At 38.6% G+C, this 26598-nt stretch overlaps 1 protein-coding gene across 13 annotated transcripts in view; it reads left to right on the forward strand.

The window, feature by feature from the left end:
- Positions 1–553: 553 nt before the first annotated feature.
- The window catches only part of ABI1 (abl interactor 1), a 106010-nt gene continuing 79965 nt past the window's right edge, over positions 554–26598 (forward strand). For all 13 annotated transcript variants that reach the window (XM_082843518.1, XM_082843519.1, XM_082843515.1 and 10 more), the window contains exon 1: positions 554–750. In XM_082843518.1, coding sequence (XP_082699644.1) covers positions 634–750 — 117 coding nt within the window. In that variant the 5' untranslated portion in view covers positions 554–633. The remainder of the gene's footprint in view (positions 751–26598) is intronic.

Raw genomic sequence — 26598 nt, forward strand, 5'->3', positions numbered from 1 at the left:
AAGTTTAGAAAGTAAAGCTTGAGTCGCGTTATCTCTAATAAAATAGAGGAAGTAAACATTTGGAGTTTTCCATACTCTAGTCCTTTTAAATCCTTATCAGATGGGTATCTGATTCAAGGGCGTTTCCTAGTTAACCAAGTTCTGCCAAGCTTCACAGCCTTCTCGGGGAACCGGTTTCATTCTCTAGAATCACCCTGTGGCGCCATCTCCCGGAGCTGTCAAGAAACTCGGGATTTAAACCACCACCCTTGTTCCAAGTTCTTTAATTGCTCTCCTCCCGGGTCTTTTTCTGAGGTTCCCTGGACGCATGCGCTTTCGATGGGCGGCCAAGCCAGTGAGAGACTACAATTCCCAGAAGGCCATGCCAAAGGGGGGGAAAAAAATCCCGTGGTTGCGGGAAGGGGGAGGGAAAGACAGGAAGGCTCGCGAGAAAACGAGCTTGGGGAGGCTGCGAGAAGTGGGTGGAGGCGGGTGGAGAGCGTGAGCAGAGCGAGGAGGAGGTGCCGTCCCACAATACCAGGCGGGAGGGCGGGCAGGCGGTTTGTATCCGGGCTGTGAGGTGCTCGGAACCTCCGCGGACCTTGCAGCCTCTGTCTCTTTAACGCGAGAGGAAGCGATGCAGAGGGGTGGAAAATGGCAGAGCTGCAGATGTTACTAGAGGAGGAGATCCCGTCTGGCAAGAGGGCGCTGATAGAGAGTTATCAGAATCTGACCCGGGTGGCGGACTACTGTGAAAACAACTACATACAGGTGAGGAGCGCGGGCGCGCGGGCGGGCGCTGCCGGCCGGGCCGAGGACCCGCCGCCGGCCGCCCGAGTGACTAGCCCACTGGGCGGGGTGGGGAACTGCCTAACCTCAGCGGCAGCCCCAACCCCAGCCCCAGTCGGGGAGAGAGCGGGTGGCCGGGCTGCAATACAGGAAGTGGCCGTGGTGGTTGAAACCCATAGAAGAGGAGAGAGAAAATGGGCGAGGGAGCCCGGAGCAGCGGCCGCCGCGGTCCGGCGCCCCCCTGCCGTCCGCCTCCCCGCGGGCTCGGCCCCCCGAGCCGCGCTGCCCCCCGGCCGCCCTCCACCCGCCGGCCTTCCGTCCCGGAGCCCCCCGCCACCTCTCCGCCGGCCGAGGGTCTCGGACCGGGCGAGCGAGCGGAGAGCAGAGGGCTGGGACGAGGCTTGGGGAGGAGCGGCAGGAGCGAGAGGAGAAGCGGGGGGTGCGTCGGGGGAGGGTGGGTGGGGGCGAGAGTATGTCAGTTCAGCCCAGAGGGTGTGTCTTTTATTTATTTATTTATTTTTAAAATTTGTCGTGAGTCACATCACACAGACCTCCCCCGAGGAGAGGAGGAAGCGGGTGGGGAGCGAGGGAGGGCGTAGAAGAGAAGTTAAATCTCCGAATTCCGTTAATTGAAGGTTTGTAAATCTGCCTGCCTGTCCGTTTTCAAGTCGGGTTTTCTCCCCCGCGTCTCATCATTTTCACTTCCGCCCCCACCGTAATATATTCTAGAGGTTGTTAGGGCGGTCGTTAGTGTAAAGCACAAATTATCCTTAACTGCTTGGAAAAATGGCTTCAATACTCTCTCTTCCCCAAAAGTTCTTGAACTGCTGGCTTCTTAAGTAACTTAACTTAAAATAGAATGGTGTAATCGCCGGTTGCTTTTTTCCTGAGGTTTCTCTCTTTACAGTACATGTAGAGAATGAATCCCCGAACTAGAACCAGAACGTCAAATATGTCATTCTAAATTTATTAGAAAATTCTTGTGACCTTATCTATGGCAGATAGTCGGTTGTTTGCTTTTATTTTAATGATTGAAAGTGAATTATGTTGTGTGGTAGTTTGGTTTGTAGATCTTTAACTGCATAAAGTAACAGTTTGCAGTAGAAGCAAATAAAAGTAGCAGAGTCCTTTATATCAATGTAATGGCACCAAAAATTCGCTTGTTAGTGGTAAGGCATGACCAAAACGTGGTTTCAGAGGCTGGGGTTATTGCAGTTCAGAACTAAAGTATTTATAGCAATGCATCCCACGTGATTATCATTTTTAAGAACCAGTGGTTTCTGTGTTGGCAGATGCTTTTCCTCTATTTTTAGAAGGAGATACTGTTTTCAGAATATTTTGAATGTTTCTCAATTTCCATATTAGTAACATTGTATCTTCAGTAGCACTACTAGGAGTTCATCTCACAAATTTTTTCAAGCTTTTACTTTAGGAATTCCACTGATAAACTTGTTGAATGCCTGCCACATCTACTGTATTACTTGTTTTTGCAAACTTTATATTTAGCTTTTAAAAAATATTCTAAAATCTAGTAGAAATGTGGATATAGTTTTCAAGCAGAAAAATTTTCTGTAGGTTATCGATATTAAAAATAAACATGTTTTATTCAACTTCACATGAAGAACTTTAAAATTGAAGTGAATCTCAGTTTGCTGAAGGTTTTAAAGATTTTGAAAGTCAGAGGGAGAGCACAGGAAGTTAAATTGCCCCCTTTCTAGAAAAGTCATTTCTTTGTAGAAGTCAGCAGATAGGCACTTCATAAAGGGGTGGCTTCTTTTCGTTTTGCATGTTGGGAAATCTGACAAATATATGGTGTGTTAACTGCTACGTGTTTGCCAATGCAAACGTGTTTTAACCTGTCTTTTGGCTATTTCTTTTTCAGGTAGTTGTGTGCTGTACATTTTTTTTTCCCCTGACCCTTTTCTTTTCTCCTCTTGCCACCGTAATTTTGAAGCACTTTAAAATTTCATTATATCCCTAATAAAATAAATCATGTTATTTCTCACATAGTCTTTTAAGCATGTTAGTACCATGATGCCAAGATCCACTGTCACTGGCCCCAAGTTTTTTTGGTGGTCCTAAACTTGACACTAGTGAGATATTTAGAAATACTGGGGGGGGGGGGAGAATGAAATTCACACATAGCACTGTAATAGCTTTTAAACTTTGGGCTGCATGAAGCTGGCCACTAGCTCCCTTCCCAGGAGGCTCAGACAGGGTCACGCTCTGACAGGCTCAGAAGATGGTAGCTGATTTTGTGATGTGCTGTGGTGCTGTGAAGAGGGAACACATAGTACTAGAAATATCCATTTAGATGTCTTTTGAGATCTCTCTGTATCCCTTCTGTGACCGATTGGATAAGGGCTAACACCCTATGTAAACATACCTTCTCTTGGGGAAGGTATATGGTCACTTGTGTTTTGTGAATTTTTTTATACCCAAGGTGAGTTAAATTATTGCCTGAGTGATTTTTATCCTGAGAATTTACTTTTCATTTTGTTGTTTTCCTACAGTTCAGAAGTACAGCTCAGGTAAGGTGTTTAGCTGGCAAGTTCTTTTGGCTGTAGTGCAATTGAGTCCTTGAGCACTTTATTAGCTCTTTTGGTCTTGTTGACTTTAATTATTAAATTGTATTATTAATAGCAAAACTTCTCAGAAGAGTTCACTGTCTTAAAAAGGACAGGGTTTTTGAAATTCTTATGGGAAAATAATATTCAAAGCAGAGAGTGTACTTTATATAAACATTTGTATAGACATAAAGAAAAATCTTTGCCTTTTCCCACCTTTAGTTTGAATTTTCTGGTGGATTGTGTCAAGGACAGTCACTCTTCAACTTGAAGAGTTGTTTGTTCATCTGGCCAGTTCTCTTTGCTCTACTTTAGGGTCCATACTGCCTTTGTCATGGGGATTATTTTGAGGAATAGGGCGGAGGTCTAAGTGAAAAGGAGTAGAAACTGGTTACGAAAGGTTTCTCAGCATAGATTGGGTAAGGACAGAAAAGTCTCCCTTACAGCTTAACTTTTTTAAAATTAATTAAATTAATTAATTAATTAATTTTTTTTGCGGTACGTGGGCCTCTCACTGTTTTGGCCTCTCCCGTTGTGGAGCACATGCTCCGGATGCGCAGGCTCAGCGTCCATGGCTCACGGGCCTAGCTGCTCTGTGGCATGTGGGATCTTCCCGGACTGGGGCACGAACCCGTGTCCCCTACATCGGCAGGGGGACTTCCAACCACTGCGCCACCAGGGAAGCCCAGCTTAACTTTTTAATTTAATTTTTTCCCTGGAATTCCGCCAACAGGGGCTTGTTTGGGTTAACAAGTATATACTAAAGTCTGGGAAGATGAAGGGGATGTCATCAGTGAGCTACTTAATTTAGCTTGATTTCCTCCACCCATGACGTCAGTTTATATTCATTTGCTCATTATACCCATGTGATCTTGGAAGGCAGATAATTTTTTGAGGGGGAGCACTTTAGAGTAGGTAAAAGCTGACATTTTTGGTACTTTACAGTTTATTCCAGTTTATAAACTAATGTCACTTAAGTATTACAATAATTATGATCATTTTTTCTTTCTTTTTTTTTTTAAACAAATGAGCAATCTGAGGTTCAGAGACGTTGAATACCTAGCCTAAAGTTCCATATCTTGTATGAGATGGTGCCTAGAATCAAACCCAGATTTTCTGATTCTGTATCCTAAGTGGATAAAAAGAAATGTATGAAAAGGGTAATAGAAAAGGGAAGAGTAACTTGCTTCTACTTATTGAGTACCTACTCTTTCACAGTCTGTGCTGGTTGATTTGTATTACCTTTAATCCTTACAAAAACTCTCTGTGATAGGCAGTATTCTCTTCCAGATGAGGAAATTGGGACTTGGAAAAGTTAAATGAATTTTTGTTTGATCACACATTTAGGGATTGGCAGTCAGGATTTCTCCCTAACTCTTGACAGGCTCCAAAGGCTGTGCTCTTTCCATATCACACTGTCTCCAGATGTGAATGAGTCTAGAACTCAGACTAGTTCAGAAATGTCATGGAATAGACTCTGATGGGTCATGTCTGGTAAACTAACAACTGTTTTACTGTTGTTTCCTCTGCGTTCCAAGTTGTAATATAAGAACAGGTGTGTTTGTAATTTGGGGACTTGCCCAATCACAAAAGATGGTAACTTTGGCACTTGAAGTATTGAATTACAGGAATCATAGGCTAGTTTTTCACTGAGCTCAGTGGATCCTCTTCTCTTGTGCATCTTTGCCTTTTATTTTTTTTCTATTCTGAATCAGCTTTGCAATTGTGATAAGGAAATTTGCAGAAGAATTAGTAGAAGTTAGCAAAACAAAAAAATGTCTTGAAATATTTTGGGTAGTTCTGATTTCCACACAAACTATGTTCAGGTAAAGATGTCAAAGTGCTTGCTGAGATTAGGACAGATTGGAAATGGTAGAAATCTTACTTGCACTTGGAAGTTTGAGTAAAACAGTGGCTAGCAAAATTAGAGATATAGGTTGGAAATCTAAATGAATTAAACAGAGTTTTAGTAATGTACAACATGGTAACTCTAGTTAATAATACTGTATTGTATAATTGCTACTAGAGTATATCTAAAAAGTTCTCACCACAAGAAAGAAAAAGAAAAAAAATTTTTAATTTGTGTGGTGATGAATGTTAACTGGACTTATTGTGGTGACCATTTTGCTGTATATAAAAATAGTGAATTATTATATTGTACACCTGAAACTAATATGGTGTTATATGTCAATCATATCTCAATAAACACAATAAAATGGGATTTTAGATAATTTTATGAAAAATCCTCAGTTAATTGTTAGATTGACCTATATCATGTCATAACATTAATTAAACATTAACGCTGCTGTCAAACAGGCAGAATCTGACCTTGCATATTAGATCTTAATGAAAGTCCATTCATCTCTCTTTTTTTCCTTTTGTAACTATAATATAATAAGAACTTTACGTGTGGTACTGTGATCTAGTTCTGGTGTGTTTAGATCCTCAGTTTTAGTAGGTTTGTATCTTTAGAAGAGGGTTTTTTAAAGAAAATTGTTGAAATAATCCCTTAGGATAAGAACACTTTTCTAATTCCTCTTATGTGCTTCTGCTTTCTCCAGTTGGTTCTGATAGCTGAAGAATACTAATACTCCTTGAGGTAGAAAAGAGGCATTTGGGCAATTTGGATTCTGATCTATGACCATTTATTTATTTACTGGCCGTGCTGTGAGGCGTGTGGGAATCTTAGTTCCCTGACCAGGGATCCCCCCTGCAGTGGAGGCTCGGAATCTTAACCACTGGATAGCCAGGGAAGTCCCTCTGTGGCCATTTAGAATAACTGTATCTTCAGTTAAATTATGTCCTAGGAATTAGAAATTTGTGAGTTAATAGGCAAGAATGTATTAGCCAGAGAAGAAGAGTGCTAATATTGGGACAAGAGTTTGAGTCAGACATTAGGAGATTGTGTAGACGTAATTCCATGAAAATAGTGTTTGTAAGAAAAGTAAGGTAAAAGTGATAGTTGAAAGGTAATTTTGGAGCATTTAAAAAGTTTGAATTTGGGGGGAGCTATATATGTTTTCTAATGTCTTTTTGTGTTGATTGTAATTTTTACTGAAGTTATGGTTTGACTTTTGAAGAATAATAGTCAAACCCTGGGGCTACAAACGTTTTAGACCTTAATATTTATTTAATAAGACACCATCCTAAAAAATAAGGGATTTTTAAAAAAAGTATGGTATTGAGAAAATGGCAATTGTTTGATTTTGGAAAATGTCAGTTACTGGATTTTGTTTTTAAAGGAGATAGCTAACCTGATGATTTTAACTGTAAACATTAATTCCATAGAAAGGAGACTTGAAGTTTTTTAGTATTACCACTCTGTGTCAACCCAAATAGGTACACTTAACTAACTAATTTACTAATTTTCTTCATTTACAAAATGAAATTTTCTGAGAAATAGTTGGTAGTGAACTAGTATTTGTGAAAAAAATCTGGAAGCAAAACAAAACATCCTAAGGAAGATAATATTTATTTGTTATCAGATTCTAATTTTGATATGCATCTGTGCTTAGCAAGTTCAGCAGATGTTTGTGGAATTGTGATTTATATCAACTAAAGAATATTGGTAGTACCATCTCAGGTATAGCTTAAAGTATAAGGAAACCATTTAAAGTCTTATTTTACTAATTTTTAGCACAGTAATTAAAAACTCATATACTCAGATGTGGAGAGAATGGCATAATGAACCCCGACGTGTTCAACATCCAGCTTTAACAATTACCAACTCATGGCCAGTCTCCTTTCATCTGTAATCCTCTCCTGTCTGTCTGTCATTATTGTAAAGTCCATCTTTGATGTATCATTTCATCCATAAATATTTTAGTACGTGTCTCTAAAAGATAAAAGGCTTATTTAAATCCATTGCACAATTTCTGTATGTGGGGGAAAAGATAATGAATGTTATTATGATTTATTTATGACAATAAGGAGTAGAGAGCTTTAAAATAGTTAATGTATTTTAAGTTTACAAACAATTTTGTTAGTAATTCCTGCCATAGGTTGATTAGAATATAGCTATATTATATGCTTCATAATGGAATTTAAAAAATTGAGCTGTAAGTCATATAATATAAAACCAACCATTTTAAAGCATACAGTTCAGTGGTATTTAGTGCATTCACAGTGTTCTGCAACCACCGCCTCGATGTATTCTAAAACATTTTCATCACTCCTCCGGAAAGCCCATACCTGTTAAGCAGTTTGTCCCCATCCCAACCCCCTGGCACCTGGCATCCATCAGTTTGCCTTGTTTCTATGAATTTACCTATTCTATATATTTCATATGAATGGAATTATACAATATGTGGCCTTTTGTGTCTCTTTCACTTATATAAAGCGTAATGTTTTCAAGGTTCATTCACTTGGTAGCATGTATTAGTACTGTATTCCTCTTTATGGCTTAGTAATGTTCTAGTGTATGTATATTATACCACATTTTGTTTATTCATTCATCCTTTGATGGACATTTGGGTTGTTTCTACCTTTTCGCTGTTGTGAATAGTACTGCTATGAATATTCATGTACCGTATTTGAGTGCCTGTTTTCAGTTCTTTTCCATATATACACCTAGGAGTCCTTCATAGTGGTATTTTGTTGTGAAATACCTAATTACCTAATTTTGCACGTAGATAATTTTGAATTTCTACCATTGTACTGCAGTGTTAAGAAGGAATTCCAGGCATGAACATACACTCAGAATTTCAGGGTGGATTAAGGCTTGGAGCCTAATTTTCCACTTTATATGTAAAGTTAATTTTCCCCCTGATTACCAAAGTAATATCAAATACGGTAATTGCACGAATTTTAAACTTTTTAGAAATATATATATAGCTTAGACAGGACAAGTTCCTTGTAATATCACTCACATATACAGCTTTCAACGAATATATCTAAACTTTATATTGTATAATTGGTAAACTCATATTGCTGATAATAAGGCAGAAAGTATTTCAGTCATAGTATACTTTAAAATTAAAAAATTCTAACACTTCTGTGAGATTATCTAATTATTAAGTCAGATGTGAATTATATTCTTATTTAGAGCTTAAATGAAGCATAGTACGTAAGATGTGCAGTTGGATATTCTCAACTGCTTTTGATTGGAGCAAAATTTTATTATTTATCTCCTTGAAACTTAAAGGAAACAAAAATACTGTTAATGAAAAAGTGTATTACTGAAAAAATTTAATTTACCTTTAGTTTGTTTCCTGACTTTATGTTTAATTACTGTTAGTAATTTCTACATGCTGTGATAAAATTGGGTTTGGTAAATTTTATTTTCATTTTCTTGAAAGGCAAGTGTGGTACTTTGTGGAACCCTTTTTATTTGGGCCATGGGGAATTAATGCCCTCTACTTAAACACCAGAAAGGTATGTAATGCAGCATATGGAAAAAGATACTTAGTTCAAATACTGGCAACCTAAGACTTGTAGTAACAAACACTTTAAGAAGGCAGTGTACTGGAAAGGGTTGATTAGTGCCATTTAAAAATCATGGTTACCACTCAAAAGTGAGGCCTCAGTATAGCCCAGCAATCCCACTTTCTTTTTCCACGTCATTTAATTTAAGTTAATTAATTAATTTATTTTTTGGCTGCATTGGGTTTTCGTTGCTGTGCGCTGGCTTTTCTCTAGTTGTGGAGAGCAATGGCTACTACTCTTTGGGGTGCGTGGGCTTCTCATTGTGGTGGCTTCTCTTGTTGTGGGCACGGGCTCTAGGTGCACAGGCTTCAGTAGTTGTGGCACGTGGGCTCAGTAGTTGTGGCACGTGGGCTCTAGAGCGCAGGCTTAGTAGTGTGGCTCACGGACCCAGTTGCTCCGCGGCATGTGGGATCTTCCCAGACCAGGGCTCGAACCCGTGTCCCCTGCATTGGCAGGCAGATTCTCAACCACTGCACCACCAGGGAAGCCCTGGCAGGCAGATTTTTAACCACTGCGCCACCAGGGAAGTCCTTCCACGTCATTTTACACCATAAACTGTTTTAAATTTTCTCTTCCCTTTTAAAATCTCTTTCCTTTCTCATCTTTTATTTCATAGAGAAAATAGACCTCATTGTATAAGACATATACTTTCTTACCACTACATTTCCAAGCCTACTGTTGTCCTGTTCTGCTTCCTTCTTGTAATGGAGGAGAGGTGTGCTTCCTCCTAGCTAAGGTCAGTCCTTATCTTTGCTCTGGGTCCCATCCTTGCTTGCCTTTTTAGAAAACTTACACTTCTCATATCTTTATTTCTTCTCTCCTTACTGATTTTGTGCAGCCAGAATTGAAACATCTCAAGCTTCTTGATCAGTGTTTAGTTCTTTTCTTGCTTGTTTTCTCAGCATCACTTCACACAATTGACCATTCCCTCTTTTTTTTTTTTTTTAAAGCTAATTCTTTGGCTTCTGTGATGACATTCTTTTCTACTTTTTCCTGTTACCGTCTGGCCCTTTGTTCTCCCTTACCTTGAAATATTACAGTGACTTTGTATGAGCTCCTTTCTACACCTACCCCCTTAGGCTGTTTTAGTTATTCCCATCTGAATGATCTCTCTTCCCCTGCAATTTCAATCCATATATCTGCTTGTTTGAGTCACAGGTACCTCAGACTTATAGAAACTGAACTCATCCCCTTTCCCCAGTCTCTCCTACTACTTACTTTCCGCTGACTCACGCACTCGAAACCCGGGCATCGTTCTTGGCTCCTCCATTATTCTTTCCTGGCACCTCCTTCCCCAACTACCACTACTGATTCATCTGTACCAGGTCCTGTTGAATCTTCTTAAATCTGTCTATTCCATCTCCTAGTGTAAAGCTTATACAACTGCTGTAGCTTCTGTCTTCTCATCACCACGTACCCCCTCTGATCACCTCGCTATTATCCACACTGTGCCACTTTCAAAATGGAAATCTGATCATGTCACTTCCCTGCTTAAAAGTTAGTCAGTGATTCCTCATAAATATGCAGTTTCACAGCGAGGCCTATTAGGCCATTATGTAGCATAGCTCCTGTCTTTCTAGTCTTACTGTATTCATCCCATTACCCTCGTCTTAACCAGTCATATTGGCCTTGCAGTTTTTGAAATTTCGTTTTTTTGCCTTTGCAAATGTTATCTGACTAGAAAACTTGTTCCTCTTGGTCTGAATATTATTCATTTGTCAGGTCTTATAGTTCAGATGAAAAATTACTATATTCATTCATTCATTCTTCATTTGATCAAAATCCTTTGAGTACCTACTAAGTGTCAGGTACTATCCTGGGTACCACAGATAGAAATATAATGTGAGCCACATATCTAAGTTAAAATTTTTCTAAAAACCACATTTAAAAAGTAGGAAGAAATAGGTTGAAATTAATTTTAATAACATTTTATTTAACCCAGTGCATCCAGAATATAATTATTTCAATAAGTTATCAACATAAATAGTTTGTTAGGGACTTCCCTGGTTAAGAATCTGCCTGCCAATGCAGGGGACACGGGTTTGAGCCCTGTTCGTGGAAGATCCCACATGCCGCAGAGCAACTAAGCCCGTGTGCCACAACTACTGAGCCTGCACTCTAGAGCCCGTGAGCCACAACTACTGAGCCCACATGCCACAACTACTGAAGCCCGTGCACCTAGAGCCCGTGCTCTGCAACAAGAGAAGCCACTGCAATGAGAAGCCTGAGCACTGCATCGAAGAGTAGCCCTTGCTCACCGCAACTAGAGAAAGCCCATGCACGGCAGCGAAGACCCAACACGGCCAAAATTTAAAAATTTATATTAAAAAATAGTTTGTTAATGAGATATTTTACATTCTTTTTAAAGTACTAAATCTTTGGAATCTGATTGTGTTTTATACTCGCAGCACATCTTAGTTGCTGCAAAGACAGTGAAAAACTGGGACAATTAATACGTGGGAAGTCCTGTGAAATGTAAGGATAGTTGGAATCGAGGTACTAGAGTAAACTGCAGAGATAGAAGTTGGGTGTTTAAAATGTGGGATTTTTAAAATCTAGATTTTTGGAAATGGTGTAATTACTAGTGATGACCATGGGAGGTTTTGACAGTGATGAAGAAAAAATGGAAGAAAAAATTGTTTTAATTCAGGAAGTCAAATGACTGAGAGACAAGAGTTTTGGGTGGATTATCTGAGTGAATGTTGACATCACTAAGAATATGATAGGAATAGTGATGAATTAGTGAGTCCTTAGCGAAGGAGGGGAGTAATGAGGATGTTGGTGGATGACAGCAATAAGGTTTCTTTCTTAAACACCTCTTCCCTGTCCTACAAGGTCAATTTATACCCTATTAAATGCTCTCATAGAATCCTGTATGTTTCCTCTGTGGTGCTCATTACATATGTTTGACACTTGATGCTGATCTACAAGAAAGCAGGTTTACCACGTTTGTCTTGTTTATTCCCATATCTCCAGTGCCAGGCACATAAGCTCTCCAAAGTTTACATGAACTGTTTAAGGAGTCTGGAAGCTTAGTTCTGGTCCTCAGTTCTATCACGAATTAGTTGTATTTTAACCAGCCTTTAACTCTTTTATTTTATCTTCTAAAAAAGGGCGAGTTTGAACTAGATTATGTCTAAAGTTACAATTCTGATGGTTTTTAGTAGAGTTTGTCTCTAACTTTTAGCCCTGTAGTTCTGATGTTTTTCATTAGTTTGTTTCTGAGTTAGTCCTTCAATTTCCTCTAAAAAAAATCGCCAATTTACTTACACTTATTCCTTCTATTTCGTTGTTAACAAATGTTATGTTTAAATGTTTACTTTGTCATAATTAAGGTATCAAGATACTGAATAAATAGGTTGTTCAGGAAGTGGTTTAATTCAGATTGTTATGAACTGTGATTCCTCTTAAACATTCTTAAAATCTTTTTATTAAAATCACTTTTTCAGTCTTGCTGAAGAGAGAAAATATAAGTGAGATTGTGTTAAATTAGACATCTTTGTCTTTATTCCTTCACTGTATAGATCAACAGTACTGAAACTTACGGTCTCAGGACTCCTTTATACGCTCAAAAAATATCAAGGATCCCAGAGAACTTTCCTTTAGGTGGTTATATCTATCAGTATTTACTGTATCAAAAGTTAAAATGGAGAAGTTTAAAATGTTTATTAATTCATTTAAAATAACATGTAATGGGTTTTAACATAAATAATGTAAATAATAATTTTCTGAAAAATATCCACAGGTTTCCCAAACAAAAAAAGTTTAATGAGAAGAGTGGCATTGTTTTATATTACTGCACATCTCTTTAGTGACTGGCTAGAAGACAGCTAGAAGACACTTCTGCATTCAGCCTGTTGTGATATTTTATTTCGGTTGAACTATGTGAGAAAATCTGGCTTCATACAGTTATGTAGTTGGAAAGGAAGGAGTATTTTAATAGCCTGTGCATAGAATTATGGATAATTTTCTTCGATATTGTATCAAAACTCGGCAGATAGTAGTTTTTTTTTTTTTTTTTTTAAGATCTTCAGGCCCTGTTCTTTTTTTTTCCTATCTTTTTATTTTATTTTATTTTTTTTATTTTTATTTTTTAAATTTTATTCATTTATTTATTTATTTATGGCTGTGTTGGCTCTTCATTTCTGTGCGAGGGCTTTCTCTAGCTGCGGCAAGTGGGGGCCACTCTTCATCACGGTGCGCAGGCCTCTCACTATCGCGACCTCTCTTGTTGCGGAGCATAGGCTCCAGATGCGCAGGCTCAGTAATTGTGGCTCACGGGGCTAGTTGCTCCGCGGCATGTGGGATCTTCCCAGACCAGGGCTCGAACCCGTGTCCCCTGCATTGGCAGGCAGATTCTCAACCACTGCGCCACCAGGGAAGCCCCAGATAGTAGTTCTTAAAGGTTGATTGCTGTGTGGACTCAAACCATATCAATGAACATTTTATACTCCAGTACATTAAAAATCATTGCATGGGTCATTTGGATGGAAAGTATTTGTTCACTTAGTTATGTGGATCCTTCTGAATGTTGACACATTTCATTATACGATATGAAAAAAATCACATTCATTAATATCACTACAGATCTTATGAGTCTTTAAGTATTGAAAAGCTTCCAAGCTCACATTGGTGGATGAAAGGTTTCCAAAATTCTATTTTTTACTTGAAAGCTCGAATTTTACTGTTGGCAACAAATATTGCCAGTTATTTTCCTTGAAATGATAGGCTCACTTCGTTCATTTTTAGGAAAATGTCTGCCAAATATCCTATCTGATTAACCATAGTTTGTCAGTTGTTTTTTGAAGTTCCATGGAAAAATGGCTTATTAAGCTTGCAACTAAATTGCACAAGTGCTTTTTCCTATTGTACTTAGAATGCAGAATTACTTTATATATACTTTTCATTTTGTCACACAGAATATTAAAAGGCATCTTGCCAGAAGAGAAGGCAAATAGCATTAGTATTATTATGAAAATAGTTTTGACCTTGTGAACGTCCAGAAAGGGTGTGAGAGATCCTCAGTAGTCCGCAGACCACACTTGGAGAAACTTTGGTATAGATGATTGGTTTAGTAGACTTAATGTCTTCCATTTATGGTAATAGTGGGACTCTGAATTTTAAATATCTTTGTATAGCACTATCTGTAGTGCGCATCTCTGACTAAAAGCTTGTGTAAATACCTCGTAAAAAATTTAAAGTTCCTTGTGTAGGAATTCTCTTAGTACAGCATATACTATGTTAATCATTTTGGATAGTTTCTTATATTATGGGTCTTATTATTGCTCTGTATATTTCACCTTTCAGCACTAATTTTGAAATAGTATTAGTTTCATATATCTGTTTTCTCCAAATTTTACCCATGCCAAAAGTTTGGTAATTTGTTTGAATAAATTTATTTGATTAGTAGGAAGTTGTTTAAATTATATGATTTTTATGAAGCAGTATGAAACACTAATTTTAAAGTGTTTATCTTAATCATTTAGTTTATTTCTAATTTGAGTATGTTCCAAATTAGATTTGAAGAAATCTGTTGTTGATATTACCTATGGTACATATCTTCCTTTTCTGTACTAAAGTATTTGTCTCAAAAAAAATAAAAATGACCCAACTAAAGTAGTAGAAAAAGACAAAAAAATGGAGAATATGTTTTTTGTTTCAGCTGTTTCTCTGACATTTTCCCTCTTCTGTTATTTATTTTTATGCTTTTCATGAAAAAAGCTTTGGATTAATCCATTTCTCTTTTAAACCATTTCCCTTTCAAAAAGGTTGCGAAATCTTTTTTTCTTTTTCACCTCCACATTTCATTAAAATTAATAATCAATCATATTTAGACTTTATTATGAATAGTGGGGAGACAAACTGGCGATACTCCCATTCTTTCAGAATAATCAGAGAATGCCATAAAGATCCTAAAGAAAACTGGCAAATTTTTATGGGTTCCCAAGTTGGAACCATAAGAATGCCCAATAAAGTGAAATATGTGTAATTATATGTAGCATACTTCACTGTATGACAGAATATATTAGTTAGTCACTTATTCAGTTATTCAGCAGTTTTTGACTATCATGTGCCTAAGTATATTTTGTGAATCAGATGTAATGGTTGCCCTTAAGATAAAATCTCTGCCTCCCTCGCTAACCAAATAAATCACATCCTATAATAAATTTTATCTAGGGAAGCACATGTCGACATGAGAGTGTATGTCAGCTGCTCCCACCCAGCCTGGCATATCAAAGAAGTAATGTTGGGATTGAGATCTGAAGGGTGAATATAATTAACCAAATTTAATATAGTTAACCAAGAAATTTTGAGGGAAGGAACAACAGTGTCCTTACCAGAGGGAACAGGAACATTATGTATACAGGCTCAAAGGTGAGGGAAAACAGAATTATTATTATTATTTTTTTGCATCTTTATTGGATTATAATTACTTTACAATCTTGTGTTAGTTTCCACTTTACAGCAAAGTGAATCAGCTATATGTATACATGTATCGCCTCCCTCCCACCCTCCGCATCCCACCCCTCTAGGTCATCACAAAGCACTGACATGATCTCCCTGTGCTATACAGCAGCTTCCCACTAGCTATTTATTTTACATATGGTAGGGTATATATGTCAGTGCTACTCTCTCAGTTCGTCCCAGCCTTCCCTTCCTCCCCGTGTCCATACGCCCGTTCTCTATGAGCAGAATGATTTTGAACAAGTTATAAACCTGTGTGCTTTAGAGTATAGTGAGCAAAGAGGGGAAAGTGATCTGTGGGGACTTAGGGACCAGATCAAATAAGTTTTTTATAGGCTATGTTAAGGATGTTGGTCTTTTTTCTGAGGCTGATGCGAAGACGTGGAAAATTTTAAGCAATGGTATGACATTATCATTTTTACTTTTTAAAGATTACTTGTGTTTTGGGCTTCCCTGGTGGCGCAGTGGTTGAGAATCTGCCTGCTAATTCAGGGGACACGGGTTTGAGCCCTGGTCTGGGAAGATCCCACATGCCGCGGAGCAACTAGGCCCGTGAGCCACAACTACTGAGCCTGCGCGTCTGGAGCCTGTGCTCCGCAACAAGAGAGGCTGCAATAGTGAGAGGCCTGCGCACCGCGATGAAGAGTGGCCCCTGCTTGCCACAACTAGAGAAAGCCCTCGCACAGAAATGAAGACCCAACACAGCCAAAAATAAATAAATAAATAAATAAAAAGGCAAGCATTTGAAGCCCTTTTAAAAAAATAAAAATGAAGATTACTTGTGTTCAGAGTGGAGAACAGATTGGAAGGAGGCTGGAGTATGTATGGATTGGAAGGAGCTTAAGAGGAGCTGGTGGGAGGCTGATCTTGAGGTGATGGTAGCGAGTGGTCGTGAATTATCTAAACTCTCTAGTGCCTGGAATCATTGTGATGGGCTGTGACTACTTATTTTTCTTTTCTAGAAGGAGGAGTGTTTGAGGCTGTAGAGATGTGTTAAAAGTAATTCAACAACTAGTTGTTTGATGCTCAACGAATAGTTATTAATTGCCTACTCTATGATAAGACTCCAGGTGTTGTGATGTCTATGTTATATGCAGTATAGTTATGTAAAAATCATTGAATGATAGAAGATTATAAAGCCTTAAATTTAGGGAAGAGAAAATTGATCTGTAGTACTTACATTTAAATGAGGAAATGTTCTGTATAAAAGAAAATAATTGTAACTTTTGAAAGGTTTTTAGTTTTGGCAGTTTGTAGAATTTTGCTTACAGAAAGAAAAAATGTCAAGCAGCATTTTTTTTCCTAAAAGAGCATCTAGGTAATTAATAGATTCCCATAAAAGATTAAATAATTCAGTTGTATTAAAAGCAAAACCTAGAATTTCCCTTCCTTCTCCCCATATGCCTGTTCATCCCCTCCCCCAAACCACCGTCAAGTTGTTTTGTATCCTTCCACTTTTTGCACAGAGGATGAGGAAGATTCGTCTGGCATTGGTGCAGGATGGATTTGTGAAGGGGCAGACTGGATGCAGAGTGACAAGTTAGAGGACTGTTATATCTGTTCTTGAATTGAGATAGCTGCAGTTAAGATGGAAAAGGAAGAAATAGGTGCAAGAAGAAGAATCAGGAAGCTCGGTGAAGGAGATATGGTGGATAGGGAAAGGGAGAACTCAAAGATGACTTATTTCACCTGGAGCGATTCTCCTCCAGCGTAAAGCCAATATGCCCACAGAAGGTAATTTGCAGTCACAGAAGTGAATCTATGGACCTTCTCTTTTTCAGCCGTTAGTACACAGTTGGTTCCGGCACACTCCAGCTTTTACTCCTCCACAATTGAATTGATTGGCAGAGCAGTGGGTTGGAAAACAGGAATAAGACTTGACTGTTAGCTGGCAGTGTGGGTAGCAGTGGGCAGCGGGAGGAGAGAGGAAAGGCACTCTAAGGTTTCTCTGGCTGTGTGCTTTGGTGTCATGAGGCTGAGGGGCAAGTTCCTCCTTCTAACATTAATTTTGATGTTCTGTCGTAATCTTCTGTATTATAGATTGCTGGATTTTTAGACACTTAGAATCGTTTTATAAGTACCTTCAAAATATGTGTGGCTTATATGTGGATTGAGAACTGTCCCTTTTAAAAAGGAACTTTCAGAGAGAATTTTAAGGAACAGTGCAATGTTTGGGGGTTTCAGGGAAATTTAAATTTCTCATGGAGTGAGTTTTTCTGAGTCATGAGTTAAGCGGAAGGGGAGGTTGGGAGGCAAGGGATCTAGGTAGTAGGAAAATCATGTGTACCACGACAAGTTTGAAAGAGCTACACGTAATTCGTTTTTGATAGTGTCAGATGCAAGGGAGGGTAGTGGAGGAGATGAGGTCTCAGTCAAAAATATACCCAAACTGCTGGCATTAAACTGTAGAAAACCAGTGTAGTATTTCCCACATTTGGAAACAGAGAAACCACATTTTAAATTTAACACTGGTAAGATGACACTGTGCTTTTTTTTGCTGTGCCCTGATATATATTGTGTTCTTTCATCTGGACACATTTGGCATAATCAACAGAAGCCATTCAGTAAGTGGGTAAATGCAGGAGAAACGGATTATAGGTCTGAATAAATCCCTTTTGTATCAACTAAGTATAATAACTTGGGGACTGCTTGCGTTACTGGATTTATTATTAGTGTTTAATTATATCTTGTGGAATATAGAGCCACTTATCTCCAGTTCAGTTGCACATTTCTTACACTCATCCTTATTCCCCCTACTCCCCCTGCCTCCCTCCGCCCCCCGCCCCCCAAAAAAAAGAGAGAGAGAGAAAAGAAAGGCAGGCAGGTAGGATGGTACTGTCTATATGAAAACCCTGCCACTCTCAGGGTTTTTGTTTCGTTTTTGAGTGAAAAGGTAAGGTGGTGTAAAGTGAGAGGAATAAATGACATATTTATGTCGCTGAGAAGAACTGTAATAAAACATTCTTTTTATAGTCAGGCACAAGTCTTCGGAAAAAAGTTTACTTCCACCAAGATGTTTTGACCTCATGGATACTATAAGTCATGTAATGATCTTGTTTCTTTTTTTTTTTTTTTTTTTTTCCCCGGTACGTGGGCCTCTCACTGTTGTGGCCTCTCCCGTTGCGGAGCACAGGCTCCGGACGCGCAGGCTCAGCGGCTCCGCGGCATGTGGGATCCTCCCGGACCGGGGCACGAACCTGCGTCCCCTGCATCGGCAGGCGGACTCCCAACCACTGCGCCACCAGGGAAGCCCCTGCTCTTGTTTCTTTATCTTTGTGGATTCGTGGAGATCAGAGCCAAACTTATGGCTCTGATTTATTATGTAGTACTCTGTGGTCTCTGTGGTCTGTGTATTAACATCTTGCCTTTATCTTTTATATTATTGGATAACCTGATTTTTATCTTGTATATTTTCCTTTTTTATTTTACACATTTTTGTATTGATATAGTAATACCTAATGGCACTACCCTAGACCAATGAAATTGTAATCTTTTTGGGGGGAGGTGAGGTTAGATTGGGTCCAGGGCTCTGGACTTTTTTTAAACAGCTCACCAGGGGTTTTGATGTCCACCTAGGGTTGGAAATCACTGTTCTAGAGCAGGAGTGGGCAGATGTTTTCCCAAAGAGCCAGATAATAATTATTTTAGGCATTGCAGGCCATGTGGTCTGTCACAACTACTCAGCTCTGCCATTGTAGTAAGAAAACCATAGATGATATGTGAATTAATAGGTGTGAAGGTGTTCTAATAAAACTTTGTTTGCAAAAATGGGGGGTAAGTATTTGGCCTGAGGGTCATAGTTGTTGAGCCCTGTTCTACAGCCTGAACTATACTGTTGATGTACTAAAACTGTGCTTGAGCTAACATACTGAGGTGAATGGATTTATTTTTTTCTCTGTCTCTTTCTTTTTTCTTTTCCAGTTGACTTTTTGCGAGCAGGTTTAGATGCACAGCAAAATTGAATGGAAGGCACAGAGACTTCCCATGTACTGTCTGCCCCTACACATGTACAGTCTCCCACATTATCAACATCCCCCACCAGGATGGTACATTTGTTACAGCTGATAAACCTACACTGATACATCATTATCACCCAGAGTCTGTAGTTTGTTTACGTAGTTTAGGGTTCACTCTTGTTGTTGTACATTCTTTGGGTTTTGAAAAATGTAGAATGACATGTGTCCACCGTTATTCTGCAGTACACAGTAGTTTCACTGACCTAAAAATCCTCTGTGCTTCACTTATTCATCCCTCCCTCCTTCCTGACTCTTGGCAACCAGTGATCTTTTTACTGTCTCCTAAGCTTTGCTTTTTAAATAAGATCATATAGTTGGAATCATACGATATGTAACCTTTTCAGATTGGCTTCTTTCAGTTAGTAATATTCATCTAAGGTTTCTCCTTGTCCTTTCATGGTTTGATAGCTCATTTATTTTTGGCTCTGAATAGTATTCCATTGTGTGGATGTATCACAGTTTATTTATCTGTTCATCTTGGTTGCTTCCAGATTTTGGCAATTATGAGTAAAAACTGCTATAAACATTCCTGTACAGGTTTTTGTGTATACATAAGTTTTCACCTCCAAACTGACTGTACAGTTTTGGATTCCCATCATCAGTGAATGAAAGTCCTAGTTGCTCCGTATCTTTATCAGCATTTGGTATTGTCATTGTTCTGTATTTTGGCCATTCTAATAGGTGTGTAGTGATAATTCATTTTAATTTGCATTCCCCTGATGACATGATGTGGAGTATCTTTTCCTATGCTTATTTGCTATCTGTGTCTCTTCTTTGATGAGATGTCTGTAAGGTCTTTGGTCCATTTTTTAACTGGATTATCTGTTTTCTTATTGTTGCGATTAAGAGTTCTTTGTGTGTTTTGGATAACAGTTCTTTACCAGGTTTTTAAAAAAAATATTTATTTTTGGCTGCGTTGGGTCTTCGTTACTGCGAGCAGGCTTTCTGAAGTTGTGGTGAGCGGGGGCCACTCTTCGTTGCGGTGCAAGGGCTTCTCATTGTGGTGGCTTCTCTTGTGGTGGAGCGTGGGTTCTAGGCGCGTGGGCTCAGTAGTTGTGGCTTGCAGGCTCTAGAGCGCAGGCTCAGTAGTTGTGGCGCATGGGCTTAGTTGCTCCGCAGCTTGTGGGATCTTCCCAGACCAGGACTCGAACCCATGTCCCCTGCATTGGCAGATGGATTCTTAACCACTGCGCCACCAGGGAAGTCCCATATCAGGCATATTTTGCAAATATTTTCTCCCAGTCTGTGTCTTGTCTTTTCATTCTCTTGACAGTGTCTTTTGCAGTGCAGAAAATTTTAACTTTAATGGGTCCAGTTTATCAATTCTGTCTTTTCATGGATTATGCTTTTGGTGTTGTATCTAAAAAGTCATCACCCGGGAATTCCCTAGCAGTCCTGTGGTTAGGGCTCCGTGGTTCAATTCCTGCTGAGGGCCCGGGTTCGATCCCTTGTCGGGCATCTAAAATCTCACAAGCTGCGCTGTGTGGCCAATAAATAAATAAATGAAAAGTCATCGCCCAACCCAAGGTCTCTAGATTTTCTCCTATAAAACTAGGAGTTTTATAGTTTTGCATTTTGGGTAGGTCTGTAATCTGTTTTAAGATAATTGTGGTGAAGTATGTAAGATCTCTGTTTAGATTCATTTTTTTTGCATGTGGATTTCTAGTTGTTCCAGCACCATTTGTTGAAAAGATTTTCCTTGCTCCGTTATGTTGCCTTTGTTCCTTTGTCGAAGATCAATTGACTATATTTATATGGGCCTATTTCTGGCCTCTCTATTCTGTTCCATTGATCTATTTGTCTGTCCTTTTGCCAGAACCACACTTGTTTTGATTACTGTAGCTTTATAGTAAGTCTTGAAGTTGGGTAGTACAACTTTGGTCTCAAAGTTGTATTTAGCATTGTGTTGGCTATTCTTGGTCCTTTGACTCTCTAGATAAACTATATTTATTAAAAATTTCAATCTTTATTGATATACAATTGACATGCAATATTGTATAAAAGTTTAAGGTATACAACATGGTGATTTGATACACGTACACATTACCAAGCGATTACCACAGTAGGGTTAGTTAATACGTCCATCACCTCACATAATTACCATTTTGTTTTTTGGAGAAAGCAACTTTCAAATATATAATACAGTATCGTTAATTATTGTCACCAAGCTATACATTAGATCCCCAGAACTTAGTCATCTCATAACTGGAAGTTTGTACCCTTTCACCAACATTTTCCCATTCCCCACCACCCTTGGCAACTACCATTCTACTCTCTGTTTATCTGAGTTCAGCTTTTTAAGATTCCACATATAAGTGATATTATACAGTATTTGTCTTTCTCTATCTGACTTATTTCACTTAGCATAATTCCCTCAAGGTCCATCCATGCTGTTGCAGATAGCAGGATTTGCTCTTTCTGGTGGCTGAGAAATAATCCTCTGTGTGTGTGTGTGTGTGTGTGTATACACACCATATCTTTATCCATTCATTTGTAGATGAACATTTAAGTTTGTTAAGCTTGTTTCCGTATCTTGGCCATCATGAATAATGCAGTGAACATGGGAGTGCAGTTATCCTTTTGAGATCCTGATTTCATTTCCTTTGGATATACACCCAGAAATGGGATTTCTGGATCATATGGTAGTCCTGTTTTAAAATTTTTGAAAGCCTCCATACTGTTTTCCATGGTGGGCATACCAATTTATATCCCACCAACAGGACACAAGGGTTCCCTTTTCTCCACATCCTTGCCAGTGCTTGTTATGTCTTGTCTTTTTTTTTTTTGGTGCTACGCGGGCCTCTCACTGCTGTGGCCTCTCCCGTTGTGGAGCACAGGCTCCGGACGCACAGGCTCAGCGGCCATGGCACACGGGATCCCCCCAGATCGGGGCACGAACCCGCATCCGCTGCATCGGCAGGCGGATTCCCAACCACTGCGCCACCAGGGAAGCCCTATGTCTTGTCTTTTTGATGACAGCCATTCTGACAGGTGTGAGGTGTGGTTTTGATTTGCATTTTCTTGTTGATTTGTGATGTTGAGCCTCTTTTCATGTACCTGTTGACCATTCGTATGTCTTCTTTGGAAAAATGTCTATTCAGGTCCTCTGCCCATTTTTAAATTAAAAAAAAATTTTTTTTTGCTATTGAATTATGTGAGTTCTTTGTATATTTTCAATATTAACCCCTTACCTGATAGACGGATTTCAAATATTTTCTCCCATCCTGTAGGTTGCCTTTTCATTTTGTTGATGGTTTCTTTTGCTGTGTTGTAGCCTTTTATTTTGATATAGTCCCACCTATTTATTTTTGGGTTTTTTGCATGTGCTTTTGGTGTCATATCCAGAAAGTCATTGTCAAGACTAATGTTAGGGAGCCTTTTTCTGTGTTCTTCTAGGAGTTTTATGGTGTTAGGTCTTACGTTTAATCCTTTTTTGAGTTGATTTCTGTGAGTGGTGTAAGATAGGTGTCCAGTTTCATTCTTTTGCATGTGAATATTCAGTTTTCTCAACACCATTTATTGAAGAGATTATCCTTTCCCCATTGGGTATTTTTGGCTCCCTTGTCAAATATTACTTGACTGTATATGTGAGGGTTAATATCTGGGCTCTTAATTCTGTTATATTGGTCTTTGTATCTGTTTTTACACTGGTACTATATGTATGTATATTTTATATATACATAATTTTTTTGATTAGTATCATTTGGTAATATAGTTTAAAATCAGGAAGTGTGATGCCTCCACCTTTGTTCTTCTTCCTCAGGATTGCTTTTTCCAATATATTGTAGTTCCAATACAAAATTTAGGATGTTTTTTCTATCTGTGAAAAGTGCTTTTGAAAATCTGATAGGGCTTGCATTGAATCTATAGATGGCTTTGGGTAGTGTGGACATTTTAACAATACTAATTTTTCCAATCCATGAACATGATAAATCTTTTCATTTATTTGTGTCTTCAGTTTCTTTTTTCAAAGTCACATGGTTTTCACAGTATAGTTCTTTTACCTCTTGGGTTAAGTTTATTCCTATATATTATTGTTATTTTTGATGTTATTGTATAGCATCCATACAAACCAGTACAAAAAATTGTATTTTATTGTTTTTGATGTTTTGTATGCTATTAATGGGATTTAAACAAATTTCTTTTTCAGATATATTATTATTAGTGTATAGGAAGGCAACTGATTTTTGTGTGCTGATTTTGTATCCTGCAAATTTACTGAGTTCTTTTATTCTATTTTTTTTGATGGAGTCTTTAGCATTTCGTATATAGATCATATCATTTGTGAACAGAGTGTTTTGTGCATCCTTTCTGATTTGAATGCCTTTTATTTCTTTTTCTGGCCTAATTGCTCTGACTAGGACTTCCAGTGCTAAGTACAATAGAATAGAGGTGGTGAGTGTGGGCACCCTTTGTCTTATTCCTGATCTTAGAGGAGAAACTTTGAAACTCTCACCTTAGAGTATGGTGTTGTCATCTGTGGCCTTCATCATGTTGAGCTACATTCCGTCTGTACCCAATTTGTTGAGAGTTTTTATCATGAGAGGATGTTGAATTCTGTCAAATGCTTTTTCTGCATCTAATGAGATCATATGATTTTTATCTTTCATTCTATTAATATGCATCGCACTTATTGCATATGTTAGGTGTTTATGTTGAACTGTTCTTGAATCCTAGGGATAAATCCCACTTGATCATGGGGTATGGCCCTTTTATTGTGCTGTCGAATACAGTTAGCTAATATTTGTTGAGAATTTTTGCATGTTTATTCAACAGGGATATGGGCCTGTAATTTTTTTTTTTTCTTGTAGTTTCTTATCCGGATAATGCTGGCCTTGTAAAATGAATTTGAGAGTGTTCCCTCTTCATTTATTTTGGAAGCCTGTGAAAGATTGATGTTAATTCCTTTTTGAATGTTTAGTAGAATTCACGGGAGAAACCATCTGGTAATGGGCTTTTCTTTGTTGGGAAATTTTTGATTATTGATTCAGTCTCCTTACTTGTTATTGGTCTGTTCGGATTTTCTAGTTCTTCATGATTCAGTCTTGGTAGGTTGTATGTTTCTAGGAATTTATCCGTTTCTTCTAGATTATCCAGTTTGTTGGTGTATAATTGTTTATTGGAATCTCTTATGATTTTTTTAATGTTTCTATTGTATGAGTTGTATGTCTCCACTGTACTTTCTGATTTTATTTATTTATTTATTTATTTTTTGCGGTACGCGGGCCTCTCACTGTTGTGGCCTCTCCCGTTGTGGAGCACAGGCTCCGGACGCGCAGGCTCAGCGGCCATGGCTCATGGGCCCAGCCGCTCCGCGGCATGTGGGATCTTCCCGGACCGGGGCACGAACCCGTGTCCCCTGCATCGGCAGGCGGACTCTCAACCACTGCGCCACCAGGGAAGCCTTCTGATTTTATTTATTCATGTCTTTTTCCCCTTAGTCTTACTAAAGGTTTGTCAATTTAGTTTGTCTCTTTGAAAAGCCAGATCTTTGTGTCATTGGTCTTTCCTATTTTTTCTGGTCTCTATTTCTTTTTTTTCCACTCTGATCTTTATTTCCTTTCTTCTGCTAACTTTAGGCTTAGGTTGTTTTTGTTTTTTTCTTGAAGTGTGATGTCAGATTGTTTATCTGAGATATTTTTCTTAATGTAGACATTTATTTTATTTTATTTTTATTATTATTTTTTTTTGTGGTACGCGGGCCTCTCACTGTTGTGGCCTCTCCCGTTGTGGAGCACAGGCTCCGGACGCACAGGTTCAGCGGCCATGGCTCACGGGCCTAGCCACTCCGCTGCATGTGGGATCTTCCCGGACCGGGGCACAAACCCGTGTCCCCTGCATCGGCAGGCGGACTCTCAACCCCTGCACCACCAGGGAAGCCCCAGACATTTATTTTAAAATGCATTTCTTTTTAATTTATTTTGGCTGCGCCACATGCTTTGCGGGAACTTAGTTCCCCGACCAGGGATTGAACCCGGGCAACGGCAGTGAAAGCACCAAGTTCTAAGCACTAGACCACCAGGGAATTCCCTTTAATGTAGACATTTATTGCTATAAACTTCTCTCTTACAGCTGTTTTTGCTGTATCCCATAAATTGTATTTCCATTTTGTTTCAGGATGTTTTTTGATTTCCCTTTTGTTTTCTTTTCTGATCCATTGGTTGTTCGGGTGTGTGTTTTTTAATTTCTACATATTTGTGGATTTTCCGGTTTTCCTTCTGTTATTGGTATCTAGTTTCATACCATTGTGGTCAGAAAAGATTCTTGGTATGATTTCAGTTTCTTTAAATTTGCTAAGACTTGTTTTGTGACTGACATGGATTCTATCCTGGAGAATGATCTGTGTGTGCTTGAGAGGAATGTGTATTCTGCTGCTGTTGGATAGGATATACTTACCTGTACCAGTGTGTTGTATATTTTCATGTTGCTAATTAGCATCCTTTCATTTCATGTTGAAGAACTCCTTTCAGCATGTCTCATAAGGCAGACCTAGTGGTGATGACCTCCCTCAGCTTTTGTTTGTTTGGAAAAGTCTTTATATCTCATTTGTTTCTGAAAGACAACTTTGCTGGATAAAGTAATCATGGTTGGCAGTTTTTTCTTTAAGCACCTTGAATGTATCATCCTGTTCTCCCCTGGCCTGTAAGGTTTCTGCTGAGAAATCTGCTGATAGCCTTATTGGTATTCTTTTGTAGGTGACAAGCTTCTTTTCTCTTGCTGCTTTTAAGAGTCTCTTTGTCTTTGATTTTTGACAGTTTCATTATAATGTTCCTTGCGGAAGATTTGATTTAAATTTGTTTGGGAACGTGTGAGCTTCATGAACTTGGGTGTCCAAATCTCTCCCCAGATTTGTGAAGTTCTATGCTATTATTTCTTTAAAAGTACTTTTTGCCCTCTTCTCCCTCTCTTCTCCTGTGGGACTCCAATAATTCACAAATTTCTTTTTATCATATCCCCAAAATCACATAGGCTTTTCCCAGTCTTTTTCATTCTTTTTTCTCCTGTGATTGGATAATTTCAAAGTTCCTGTCTCCTACTTAACAGATTCTTTCTTCTGATTGATCCATGCTGCTGTTGATGGTCTCTGTTGCATTTTTTATTTCATTTATTGCATTTTTTTGCTCCAGAATTTGTTTCTTTATTATGATTTCTGTCTCTTTGTTAAATTTCTCATTTTTGTTCATGTGTTTACTGATTTCGTTACATTATCTTTTTGATTTCTTGTAGCTCATTGAGCTTCCTTGAAACACCTGTTTTGAATTCTTTATTGGGTAAATCACAGAACTCCATGTCTTTGGGATTGGTTACTGGAAAATTGTGAGCCTTTGATTGTGTCATTTTCTCTTGAATTTTCATAT

Source organism: Leucopleurus acutus, assembly GCF_964270905.1.
Source record: "Leucopleurus acutus genome assembly, chromosome: 1".
NCBI classification, from domain to species: Eukaryota; Metazoa; Chordata; class Mammalia; order Artiodactyla; family Delphinidae; genus Leucopleurus; species Leucopleurus acutus.